The sequence below is a fragment of the Bufo bufo genome, chromosome 2 (genome assembly GCF_905171765.1).
Source record: "Bufo bufo chromosome 2, aBufBuf1.1, whole genome shotgun sequence".
NCBI classification, from domain to species: Eukaryota; Metazoa; Chordata; class Amphibia; order Anura; family Bufonidae; genus Bufo; species Bufo bufo.
The window spans coordinates 249,935,245-249,948,504 of record NC_053390.1 but is presented as its reverse complement, the minus strand read 5'-3'; the positions used below and the strand labels follow the sequence as shown (position 1 = coordinate 249,948,504).

The window sequence follows — 13,260 nt, the reverse complement described above, 5'->3', positions numbered from 1 at the left end:
GATACATATGCAAATTACCCTGAGAGGAGTCCTGTCCCTGAGATGAGTCCAGCGTGAAGGAGCCCAGCACCGCCCTGCATCCTCAGAATCTCCTCCTTGCTCCCTGACGTCAGAAAGCTATAGCGCTGTAATCTCGCGATGCGCGAGCTAGGGCATGTACAGTGTCGTCATTGTGCTCCTTCCCTGTGCTGGCATCAGCCTCAAAGAAGGAACTGCGCATGCGCTAGCTCACGCATCGTGAGATTATGGTGCTCTAACTTTCGGACATCGGGGAGCAAGGAGGAGATTCTGAGGATGCAGGGCGGTGCTGGGCTCCTTCACGCTGGACTCATCTCAGGGACAGGACTCATCTCAGGGTAATTTGCATATCTATCAAATAGTTTTTTTCACACAATAAAAGCACACAGAGCTATGGGGACTGGGTATTGCGGATGTGCTAGCGGCCATCTAGCAACCCATGTCCTCAGCTCTATACACAAAATCCCAGTGACAGGTTTCCTTTAACATTTTGTGTGCAGTGAATGCCATAACGGGAAAAAAAAATAAAAACACACAATTCGCAATTTTTAGCCACCTTTTCCCCCAAAAAACATTGAGCAACAGTGATCAGAAAGTTTCTACTAATAAAAACTACAGTTTGTCCCGCAAAAAAAAACAAGCCCTCATACAAGCCCTCATGGTAAATTAAATGGTGCCATCAAAAAATACAATTTATTCAGCAAAAAAATAAGCCCTCATATGGCTATATGAATGTAAAATGTAAAAAGTTATGGCTATTTGAACGTGGGGAAAAACAAAAATCTAAAATGGGCCCAATACTTAAGGGGTTAATCATGGGATACCCTTGTAATCAAAATGTAGAGGTTGGAGATTTATCCAAAATTGTGCAAAGGAAAACTGGCTTATTTGCCCACAGCAACCAATCAGCTTTCAGCTTTCATTTTCCAAAGCAGCTTTGAAAATGAAAGGTGGAATCTGATTGGTTGCTATGGTCAGTTGTCTTCTGCCTTTAGATTTAGTTTCATCCTTTTGCATATCACAAGCCTTGAGAAGAGAACGCCACATGGTAGTAATATCTGAACGTGAAACAGCAAGAACTGACTGCGGACACGAGGTGGCGCACCATCAGAAGCGCCGGTACCTATGGGACGAACTGAAGCTTCCCGAGGGCTGTAGGAAGGAAGCGAGCAGAGCGCTGCTAACCCGCTGCTTCCTGATTGGCTGGCTGACACTGAATGGGCCAGAGCGTGGACCAATCCTCTTCTCCCTCGTGTCTACAACTCCTTCAGGACTACTACACAGCTACCAATCTGGAGGTTTCTTTAGTCTCCACCCACACATTTCCGTCGCATCTATGATTGGCTGCATGATGCCAATGGGTTACGCCCCTTTCTGCTGGCGTTTGTTGATTGGCTCGTGTGATATGTTGATGGAAATTATAGGGAAGCCGGGCTGAGGTGCCGGGGAAGCAATGCTGCGGGCGGGATTCGGGCTGCTTGTGCTCGGTCTTTGCTGCACCTGGTGTTCGGGGCAGGGGAGTGAGGACGCCGAGCATGTAACGTGCGGCTCCGTGCTGAAGCTGCTGAATACGCGGCATAACGTGCGACTCCACTCCCACGATGTGAAGTACGGCTCAGGTAAGTGCTCCCTGCCCGGCTGTGAGGAGACGTCATGTGCAGGGAGTATGGTGTGCTGACTACGTGCCAGCGACTACTACCCCCATCATGTCGACTATAAGAGGAAGTGCTTGCACCTGTCACAAGGAGGCGATCCCTGGTCTGTGGACTGACGCTTGTCCGTGTTCTGTCACCTGCTACTGAGCCCATACACAGGTCCGTTCACACGCGGCAGATTAGAAGCAGACATTTCCCCAAATCGCCTGATCCGCTGTCACCTGAGGTTCGGTTTGAAGCGGTATACCATATGCTTTTCATATCGATGGCTTTTCCGTTCACACCGCCGTATGTTCCACGGCAGTTTTTGCTATGGTTTTTCACTCTGAATGCTGCCGACCTGTTCGCGGTTTAGCCACAGCCTTGGCTTTAAAGGGCATATGTCAGCTGATTTGTACCTATGACACTGGCTGACCTGTTACATGTGCACTTGGCCGGTGAAGACATCTGTGTTGGTCCCAGGTTCATATGTGTCTTCATTGCTGATAAAAATTATGTTTTAATATATGCAAATGTGCCCCTAGGAGCAACGGGGGCGTTACCATTAGTCCTAGAGGCTCTGCTCTCTCTGCAACTGCCGCACCCTCTGCACTTTATTGACTGGGCCAGGTGTGGTGATGTTTTCACTGCCTGGTCCTGTCAATGAAAATGCAGAGAGAGCAGAGCCTCTAGGTGTAATGGCAACTCCCCCGTTGCTCCTAGAAGCTCATTTGCATATAATAAACACAATTTTTCTCAGCATTGTAGGCACATATGAACATGGGCCAACACGGATACCTTCAGCTGCCAAGCGCACATGGAACAGGTCTGCCAGTGAACCAGCCCCTAAGCCATCAATATCTGGTTGGGATTGGGGGGGTCTGACACCCTGCACCCCTTTTGATCAGCTGTTCTGCAATAGCTCCAGTGCCAGAACTGCACATCCATTATGTAGTGGACATAGCTTTTAACTGCAGCGCTGCTCTCCTGCACTTCAGTGTTGCAGTGACCAGCTCCATCCACTACACAATGGACAGAGCTGTGTGGTGCCAGAGCTGCTGCAGAACATCGGATCAGCAGGGTGTCAGACCCTGCTAATCAGATACTGATGGCATATCCTGAGGACAAGGCCTTAGCGCTGACACCTCTCACTTCTGGGCCATGTACCACTTGGAGGACACGTCACTGCTACATCGGCACATGTGATCCCTGTCCATTGCGGAAGTAGACTTGCAGGTACCAGAGCACAGAAAACGCAGCAGTGCACCAAAGGAGCCAAAATCCTGTGTGGGAAGTGGGAAAATAGAGGGAGATTTATCAAACAACTGGCTTAGTTGCCCATAGTAACCAATCAGAATCCACCTTTCATTTATCACAGCTCCTTTGAAAAATGAAAGGTGGAATCTGATTGGTTGCTATGGGCAACTAAGCCAGTTCTACTTTACACCAGTTTGATAAATGTCCCTCATACTTAAAAAAACAAACTCTTAAAAAGCCGGACCAATTTCTTTAAAGGTAGTGTAGTCTTTGCAGAGTACTGTTCTATTGCTGAAATTAGTCTAAATAAAATAATAAATTTGAAGCTACTTTACATATAACTTGATTAAAGGGTTTCTGTCACCCTGCAAAACTCTTTTTTTTTTTTTTTTTGGATAGTTAGGGTATTTTCACACTTGCGGCAGGACGGATCCGACAGGCTGTTCACCATGTCGGATCCGTCCTGCGGCTGTTTCGCCGTGCCCCCGGGCCGCCGCTCCGTCCCCATTGACTATAATGGGGATGGGGGCGGAGCTCCGGCGCAGCACGGCGGTGCACGGCTTAAGGCCGCCGGACTAAAATTACTGCATGTCAGGTTTTTTAGTCCGGCGGCTTTCTCCGTGCACCGCCGTGCTGCGCCGGAGCTCCGCCCCCATCCCCATTATAGTCAATGGGGACGGAGCGGGGGCACGGCGAACAGCCACAGGACGGATCCGACATGGTAAACAGCATGTCGGATCCGTCCTGCCGCAAGTATGAAACTAGCCTTAGATTCCTCATAGTGCGATATAGGAGAATATAATGCTCTTACTTACTTTCATGCGGCCGATTCTTTATAAAACAAACTTTTATAATATGTAAATGAGGGCTCTACCAGCAAGTAGGGCGTCTACTTGCTGGTAGCTGCTGCAGAAAACCGCCCCCTCGCCGTGTTGATTGACAGGGCCAGCCGTGATCTCCTCCTCCGGCCGGCCCTGTCAGTAATTCAAAAATCGCGCGCCTCGCGTCATTCGGCGCAGGCGCTCTGAGATGAGGAGGCTCGTCTCCTCAGCACTCCCTCAGTGCGCCTGCGCCGATGACGTCTTCTCTTTCGGTGATGTCATTGGCGCAGGCGCACTGAGGGAGTGCTGAGGATACGAGCCTCCTCATCTCAGAGCGCCTGCGCCGAATGACGCGAGGCGCGCGATTTTTGAATTACTGACAGGGCCAGCCGGAGGAGATCACGGCTGGCCCTGTCAATCAACACGGCGAGGGGGCGGATTTCTGCAGCAGCTACCAGCAAGTAGACGCCCTACTTGCTGGTAGAGCCCTCATTTACATATTTAAAAAATGGGTTTTATAAAGAATCGGCCGCATGAAAGTAAGTAAGAGCATTATATTCTCCAATATCGCACTATGAGGAATCTAACTATCCAAAAAAAAAAAAAGAGTTTTGCGTGGTGACAGAAACCCTTTAAAGTGACCCTATGCATAGTCTGATCCTTCCTATAGTCATAGGTTACCTCACAGCTGTGGGATCGGACTACACAGGCTTGGTTGCAAAAGCGTTCACACCCTTTAAAATAATGCAATGAAGGGTGTTCAGTGTGTGATTTGGGGACATTTACGACACTGCCATTTTTATCTTCTAGGGAGCGGCCAGCAGTCTGTCACTGGTGTGGAGTCTTCTGATGATGCAAACAGCTACTGGAGGATAAGGGGCAAAAAAGATGGAGAGTGCCCCCGTGGGGAACCTGTAAAGTGTGGCCAAACTATTCGCCTTACCCACGTGAACACAGGGAAGAACCTCCATTCACATTACTTCTCTTCCCCTCTATCCAACAACCAGGTATCCGTGTGCTGCTTGTATTTCTGAGCTGCTGTAAATCCACCGAGCAAGGTCTCATGCACATGGCCGTTCTGTGCATTGGGGACCGCCATTTGCCGTCCCCAGTGCATGGGCAAGATCCGTGCGGAGTCTGCAGACTGATCCAGTCCCGTTCAACTTAAATGTATCTGTGAGCCGTCCGCACCAGAGGCACGGAGAGAAACCCCATGGAAGCACTCCGTAGTTCTTCCACGAGGTTCTGTGCCTCCATTCCGCACCAGACCTTCCACATTGCAGACCCATTCAAGTCATCTGGGATGCGGTGCAAAAAAGGGCCGGGGGCCATATATTGCAGACCCGGCCGGCACACATTTTACGTTCATGAGCCCTGAAAGCGGTGAAAAATATAATTTGATGTTCCAGTTTGCAGAATGGCTGTGTGCTAGAAAACTCCGATAATGAAACCATGGGTTTCTGTGCAGGATTAGGGAAAAGGATGCGTCTGTAATATTGGACTGAGCTTACCGGTTACACACATTGGGGGTTGAAATGGCCCTCTGCTAGTTTTCTGGCATAAAAAGCAGTTTGCAACTTTTTAAACCCCATCTCCGGCATAGAAATGCTGGTCTTGATAAATGACACCCATTTTGTTTGGATAGAACTGGTTCTCGACGTTCACAGCTTTTATGGTCGTAGTAAAAAATGAAACCTTCCTAGTTTACACGCCACGATTTTTCAAGCCACAAATGATTCATGGCTGAGGATTTGATGGACGTTTTCATCTGTATGATCCTCACATCCAGCCGGTCAAGGAACTCATTGGTTTTTGACGGCTCTTAAGTGTTATTTATGTAATTTATTGCTTTTAACACTTTCATCAGGAATTGGTGGAAGCAGAGAGAAACGCACAAAGGCTGCTGCAGCCAATAGTTAGTTGTCTATCACACCCCAAGTCCTAAAGCACATAAGGGGGAGATAGATAACTCACTATTAGGGTCCATTCACACGTCCGTATGTGTTTTTTGGATCTGCAAAACACAGACACCGGCAATGCGCGTTCCGCATTTTGCCGACCGCACATCACCTGCACTCTCATAGAAAATGCCTTTTCTTGTCAACGGACAAGAATAGGACATGTTCTATTTTTTTGGCGGATGCGGACAGCACATTCCGGCCCCATTGAAAATGAATGGGTCCGCACCTGTTCCGCAAAATTGCGGAATGGATGCGGATGTGTGAATGGACCCTAAGCCGCAGCAGCTTCAGCCTGTGTGTCTCTGCCTCAGTTTCTCTTCACATCAGCACTGCTCAATACTTCTCGGTAATGTTCCATATGGGGGTGTTCTTGCTCTTGAGTGAGTTATTTATGGGGCAGAACCTCCCAGTGTAACTTAATAATTCTTTTTTGTTATTATACAGGAAGTTAGTGCATTTGGCGATAATGGGGAAGGAGATGACCTGGACACATGGACTGTGCAGTGCAGTGACACGTTATGGGAGCGTGAAGACACTGTGCGTTTCAAGCATGTTGGGACCAGTGCTTACCTGACTGTTACTGGGGAGCAGTACAGCCACCCCATCAGAGGGCAAAGAGAAGTGCATGCTATGACAAGTGCCAATGCCCATAACTACTGGAAAGCAATGGAAGGAGTGTTCCTCAAACCAAGCCTTCCTCCTGGTGCAGGCAGACATGATGAACTGTGAGAGAATGTGGAATGAGGTCAAACAAGAATTGTGTTCAACAGAGGAACTTAAGAATAAGTGGAACCTGTTTAACAGGTTAAGAATAAAAAAAAGCAAGAGCTTTGGGTTTTATAGTTCCATGGGATCAGTCTTCTCTTCATTATCATATCGATCGGATCCGTCTGGCCACATTAAACCACTTTCTGTACTTGGTCTTTGTATAAAATCAGAATACTTGCTAGAAGTTCTCTATGGTGTCAGCATAAGAAAGTTTTTGACTTGCGGGGATTGACGCCATTGATTGCACTTGACATCTGCAGGCGCCTAAAGGACACCCTATGTCTACAAGTATGAAGGCTTAGCAATAGTGTTGAGCGAACTTTGTTTTTCAAGTTCGGCGTACAAGGTTCGTGTTATCTAAGAATGCCATTATGGATTCCGCTACCGCAAACCATAAGTTATAGTCCGTGGTAGCGGAATCCTTAACAGAATTCTTAGAGAACCCGAACCTTGTACGCCGAACTTGAAACATAAGTTCGCTCATCCCTACTTGTCAACAAGCAGGTGCAGGGGGTTCACTTCTTTGGCGTTGATGATCTATAGTCTGTTGTGGCAATTGTTAGCTGTCTAGAACAGGAAATATTTGTGCATCGCCTTCATCTTCCTCTGGTTTATACTGCTGTACGTAATGGGAAATGAGCAACTGTGCCATGAACCACACATGTCCGACTACACGGACATGCCATTTCTGCTTCTGATGATGATTGGCTTGGGCTTGACTGTCACTTAGATGGCAATAAAAACGGTTAGATCAAATCATTCTGTACACATGATTGTGATATTTTTATAAAACATTGCTCACAATGTCAGGAGCTGGCACTACAACACACATATGATTGTATGTAGAACACAACAGGGCCAGGATAAGGCATTTTGATGCCAATTTTGAGTGGTAACATCAGATTCTGAGATTCCAAGAAGATATGTGATACCACCAAAATTAGTTAGCAAATGCCTGCCATTTACATAGGCTTTGCTTCTCTCCCATCACAAGTAGTGCATGATTCCTTTATCGCACCATGAAATTTGCTTAGGCTACTTTCACACTAGCGTTTTAGTTTTCCGGTATTGAGATCCGTCAAAGTGGCCCTGGAAAAAAAATTACTAAAAGTGGCCCTGTTTTGTAGTCTGGTCCAAACTTGATAGAAGGCAGGGCCAACAAAAGTAGGCGAGGCCAGCAATACCATATTGTGGCACATTATACCACCATCAACAGAGCCAAATACCACAATCCATCACAAAATACATCCCCAAAAACTTCCACAGGAGGGCCCAGGCTGCCCCCTGGGCATTGACCCACCGGGAAATTTCCCTGTAAGGTCTATGGCCAATCCGCCCCTGTCTCTCTCAATCACTGACCCTCAGGCTCAATCTCTCTCACAAACATAGTTATATAAACCAGCAGCTGGTATACAAACTACAGGCAGATTGTGCCATATCACTGCATATGGCTACTGTATTGCAACCCCATTGGCGTGATGTCGCAATGCCATGTGCTTGTGACATGCTGTTCTTGCACATGATTGTTGAGGCCAGTGAGTGGCTGCAGCGGTCTAGTGACAGAGAACAGGTTCCCATCCCTTCCAGTCCACTGGGAACCCTCCAGAGCCATGGCCCTGGTACAGAGCACATTATTAAAGCTCTATTTTTTTTTTTTCTCTAATACATTACTGCCCCTTTAAACCTTCCCATTTTCACAATGCAGCCATTTTTACCAAAATGGCATCTGTTAATGGAGGCATGCTCTCTGGCAAGTACAGGTAAACAAAGAGCAGGTCTCTGTTTTCTCACAGGCAGCGCAGTGGCAGTGTATTTTTTTTCGAAAGGAAGTCGATAGAGTGGCTCACCCCCCTATAGCTATGGATAGGTGCTTAAACCTAAGATTGAATCACCCTATTCAATACATAAACACTAAACAAATTTGAATGGATAGGTAAGCACTCAACCACTGTGGAGAAGGCACAATATTTAATATAGGGTATAGGTACAATAAAATGGAATAAAACTCACACTGTAAAACTAGTTGGGAATAAGGTGCAAATTCACGTTACAACAGATAATGTCCTTTTCAACTGATATCAGCGTTGAATGGCCGGCATCTGCATCCTTTGATGTAACGTTACATCCGAAAAATCGCGAAGAAAATCGCAAGTTGCAATAGTCCTATATTCAATTGATATACACTGCTCAAAAAAAATAAAGGGAACACTTAAACACCACAATGTAACTCCAAGTCAATCACACTTCTGTGAAATCAAACTGTCCACTTAGGAAGCAACACTGAGTGACAATCAATTTCACATGCTGTTGTGAAAATGGGATAGACAACAGGTGGAAATTATAGGCAATTAGCAAGACACCCCCAATAAAGGAGTGGTTCTGCAGGTGGTGATCACAGACCACTTCTCAGTTCCTATGCTTCCTGGCTGATGTTTTGGTCACTTTTGAATGCTGGCGGTGCTTTCACTCTAGTGGTAGCATGAGACGGAGTCTACAACCCACACAAGTGGCTCAGGTAGTGCAGCTTATCCAGGATGGCACATCAATGCGAGCTGTGGCAAGAAGGTTTGCTGTGTCTGTCAGCGTAGTGTCCAGAGCATGGAGGCGCTACCAGGAGACAGGCCAGTACATCGGGAGACGTGGAGGAGGCCATAGGAGGGCAACAACCCAGCAGCAGGACCGCTACCTCCGCCTTTGTGCAAGGAGGAACAGGAGGAGCACTGCCAGAGCCCTGCAAAATGACCTCCAGCAGGCCACAAATGTGCATGTGTCTGCTCAAACGGTCAGAAACAGACTCCATGAGGGTGATATGAGGGCCCGACGTCCACAGGTGGGGGTTGTGCTTACAGCCCAACACCGTGCAGGACGTTTGGCATTTGCCAGAGAACACCAAGATTGGCAAATTCACCACTGGCGCCCTGTGCTCTTCACAGATGAAAGCAGGTTCACACTGAGCACATGTGACAGACGTGACAGAGTCTTGAGATGCCGTGGAGAACGTTCTGCTGCCTGCAACATCCTCCAGCATGACCGGTTTGGCATTGGGTCAGTAATGGTGTGGGGTGGCATTTCTTTGGAGGGCTGCACAGCCCTCCATGTGCTTGCCAGAGGTAGCCTGACTGCCATTAGGTACCGAGATGAGATCCTCAGACCCCTTGTGAGACCATATGCTGGTGCGGTTGGCCCTGGGTTCCTCCTAATGCAAGACAATGCTAGACCTCATGTGGCTGGAGTGTGTCAGCAGTTCCTGCAAGACGAAGGCATTGATGCTATGGACTGGCCCGCCCGTTCCCCAGACCTGAATCCAATTGAGCACATCTGGGACATCATGTCTCACTCTATCCACCAACGTCACGTTGCACCACAGACTGTCCAGGAGTTGGCAGATGCTTTAGTCCAGGTCTGGGAGGAGATCCCTCAGGAGACCGTCCGCCACCTCATCAGGAGCATGCACAGGCGTTGTAGGGAGGTCATACAGGCACGTGGAAGCCACACACACTACTGAGCCTCATTTTGACTTGTTTTAAGGACATTACATCAAAGTTGGATTAGCCTGTAGTGTGTTTTTCCACTTTAATTTTGAGGGTGACTCCAAATCCAGACCTCTATGGGTTGAAAAATTTGATTTCCATTTTTTTTTTTTGTGTGATTTTGTTGTGAGCACATTCAACTATGTAAAGAACAAAGTATTTCAGAAGAATATTTAATTAATTCAGATGTAGGATGTGTTATTTTTGTGTTCCCTTTATTTTTTTGAGCAGTGTATAACAAGTCAGTGGTTGCTACTAGACCCCCGCCTAACCTGTTGGTAAGGGATCTTCACACTAACTAGTGTGCATTCCAATGTATTTTCGGGTTGGTAGTTACTTATATTGGTGGCAACCTTTACATTTGGATATAACGTTGCATCCACCAAAATCGCATCCGAAGGGGGCACAAATGATTATATTGCCGCACTATGATGGTGTTATGCGGATAATCGATTGCTCACTGAGCACTCTAATTAAAATATAACTTTTATTTTCCTTTTGTTAAACTCTATATTCCACACAGAAAAAAAAAACTTATTAAAAGGTATATGGAGGACTTGGACCTGTGGGCACAGTGTCTGTATTATTCTAGATAGTCAGGAGGACTTGTTATTTCACACAAAAATCATATACAGGCTACTTGTGTCTAGCATGTGTAATTACACTTTAATGTCTGTAGGTGTCGCCCGACACCACATATATGATCAGTCGCGCCGCACTTTGTTACTAATTGTTGCGTCTTAGGCTCTACCTTGATTGTGTGTCCTCCACTGACTATTTTGAGGTACTTATGCCGTTCATGTATTCCTACTCTGGCCCTCAGGGGGGTTCGGCGTCTGCAGATCGACTTTCCCTAAGTCATTCTCAGCCCTACCATCGTTGTTAAAATGTTAAAGACAAAGCTCCCCCAACATGTTTCACCGCACCAGCGGCATCTTCAGGGGAATGGAGCTACTATCAACACGAGTGTTTCCTAACTCCACGTCTTTATATCAGTGGGGTGGGTTTCATTTAGAAGTCGCCTATCAATTTGCGATCTCGTGTTGATTGATGTCTGCTACGGCCAATCACATATTACTTTCGGGTAAACTCTGCGCTTGCGTCCCACGAATTAAAAAATTTATCAATCCTGCCGACATGAGGGTGTATGTTCAGACAACTGATCACATGCAAAACCCAAGGAGTGGTGTATATATAGCATCATGCCCCTGCCCTAGGTTGTATGTGGGTAAAACCACTCAGGAATTGAGGCGTCGGATATCAGGCCATCTAAGCTCAATAGAATCGGAGAAAGATACACCCATTGCAAGACATATAAAATATATACATGGGAATAAAAAAATCAGTATTACGTTTCTGGGGCATAGAGAAACTAACCATGGGCCCCAAGGGAGGCAATCTTGACAAAAAACTTTTACAGAATGAAGCAAGATGGATCCAACGACTCAATACATAGAGTCTGGTTGGCTTGAATGAGGGCTTCACATACACAGCATTTATATGATACCTTGTTTTGAGAATAAAATAAAATACCATAAACAAATGTTAGAGAGGTCAGAGACCTATATGGAAAATATATTTTCTACGTATTCTTCTCTCTATGATATGTTGTAGCAAATGACTACAAAAAATATATAAAAATTAACTAAATTAAGATTCGATCAGAAAAAAATATAGGCCATCGCATATTAAAGGGAAATTCAAGAGGTGCATTCTGAAATAAAAAATTAATAAAAAATAATAAACAATGGATTATGGATAATATAGACATCTTTAAAAGTCTGGAAAAATGTATGTAAAAAAGTAATAGGAATTGACTTTGAACATCTATATAAAACCGTACAACAATAAAATCTCTCAGTTTCGGTATATGTGAAAAAATCATAATAATTATGGACATATGACAACTGACTCCAGAGACTGAGATATTTATCCATATAAGAATACCTTGTGATTCCAAAGATCCACCCTGTAAGATATGGACCATCACCATGGAGTGCTTCTGGATTGTCGATCTTGGGTTTTCTGATTTGGAGTCCTAACATATATACTGGACCACAGGGAAGAGAAAATACTAATATCATTGCATGCGATGCAGAACAGCAGATACATAAATGAGGCGATATAGATTCTAATGGAGCTATGTAAAGATAAAAAGTGCCAATATAGGCGTTTTACAAGTGATATGCAGAGATATCGGAATATCAGCACTCATACATGCGCATTACATGGAAAAGAGGACAATAATTCCAAGTCCGGACACCCCTTAATCGATGAGAAGGATGGAATCCTTTGATTCTATACCCCCCCCCCCCCCCCTCTTCCAAAAACTCTCTAAATGCAAAGCATGGAGGACACAGGGAAGAATCGGAGAAATGAGGAGATAATCAAAGTCCCTGAGTATGTACCTCTAGCCTGGTGAAATAAGAACTGGTAATAAATCTATCTCCCAACGCATGCGTACAAACTTACCGGTGAAAAAGTTCTCTAACACCAGACGCAAGCGCAGAGGACATGGAGAGAAGAAAATCAAAGTCCCTGAGTATGCAGCTCTAAATCTAATTCCTGACGCATGCGCATTAAGTTGCTGAGTGAAAAATCTACAAACACCGGACGCAGGCGCAGAAGATAGGGGGAGGTAGGTGGTAGGTGAGAAACAAGGAAATCGAAGTCCCAGAGCATGCGCACATGAGGTGGGGATCTAGCTGACAATGCGTCTATCTTTTCACGCATGCGCATAAATCTTATCAGTGGGAGAAAGTTTCAAACACTTGACGCATGCGCAGAATATACCCTGAAAAATCAAAAGACATTAGACGCAAGCGCAGAGTTTACCCGAAAGTAATATGTGATTGGCCGTAGCAGACATCAATCAACACGAGATAGCAATGTGATAGGCGACTTCTAAATGAAACCCACCCCACTGATATAAAGACGTGGAGTTAGGAAACACTCGTGTTGATAGTAGCTCCATTCCCCTGAAGATGCCGCTGGTGCGGTGAAACATGTTGGGGGAGCTTTGTCTTTAACATTTTAACAACGATGGTAGGGCTGAGAATGACTTAGGGAAAGTCGATCTGCAGACGCCGAACCCCCCTGAGGGCCAGAGTAGGAATACATGAACGGCATAAGTACCTGAAAATAGTCAGTGGAGGACACACAATCAAGGTAGAGCCTAAGACGCAACAATTAGTAACAAAGTGCGGCGCGACTGATCATATATGTGGTGTCGGGCGACACCTACAGACATTAAAGTGTAATTACACATGCT

The 13,260-nt window shown here is 45.9% G+C and overlaps 1 protein-coding gene across 1 annotated transcript; it reads left to right on the top strand.

Annotated features, from left to right (window-relative positions):
- Nucleotides 1–1,419: 1,419 nt before the first annotated feature.
- Nucleotides 1,420–7,225, top strand: SDF2L1 (stromal cell derived factor 2 like 1). Its single transcript, XM_040416356.1, has 3 exons — nt 1,420–1,637; nt 4,541–4,737; nt 6,136–7,225. Exons 1-3 carry the CDS (start codon nt 1,472–1,474, stop codon nt 6,418–6,420), a joined length of 648 nt encoding a protein of 215 aa, XP_040272290.1. The 5' UTR covers nt 1,420–1,471; the 3' UTR covers nt 6,421–7,225.
- Nucleotides 7,226–13,260: the final 6,035 nt, after the last annotated feature.

Excerpts from the sequence above, each read along its gene's own strand:
- SDF2L1 (XM_040416356.1), top strand. The coding sequence starts at position 1,472 with ATGCTGCGGGCGGGATTCGGGCTGCTTGTGCTCGGTCTTTGCTGCACC. Across the intron at positions 1,638-4,540 it reads CGATGTGAAGTACGGCTCAG|GGAGCGGCCAGCAGTCTGTC; the intron begins GTAAGTGCTCCC and ends TTTATCTTCTAG. Across the intron at positions 4,738-6,135 it reads CCCCTCTATCCAACAACCAG|GAAGTTAGTGCATTTGGCGA; the intron begins GTATCCGTGTGC and ends GTTATTATACAG.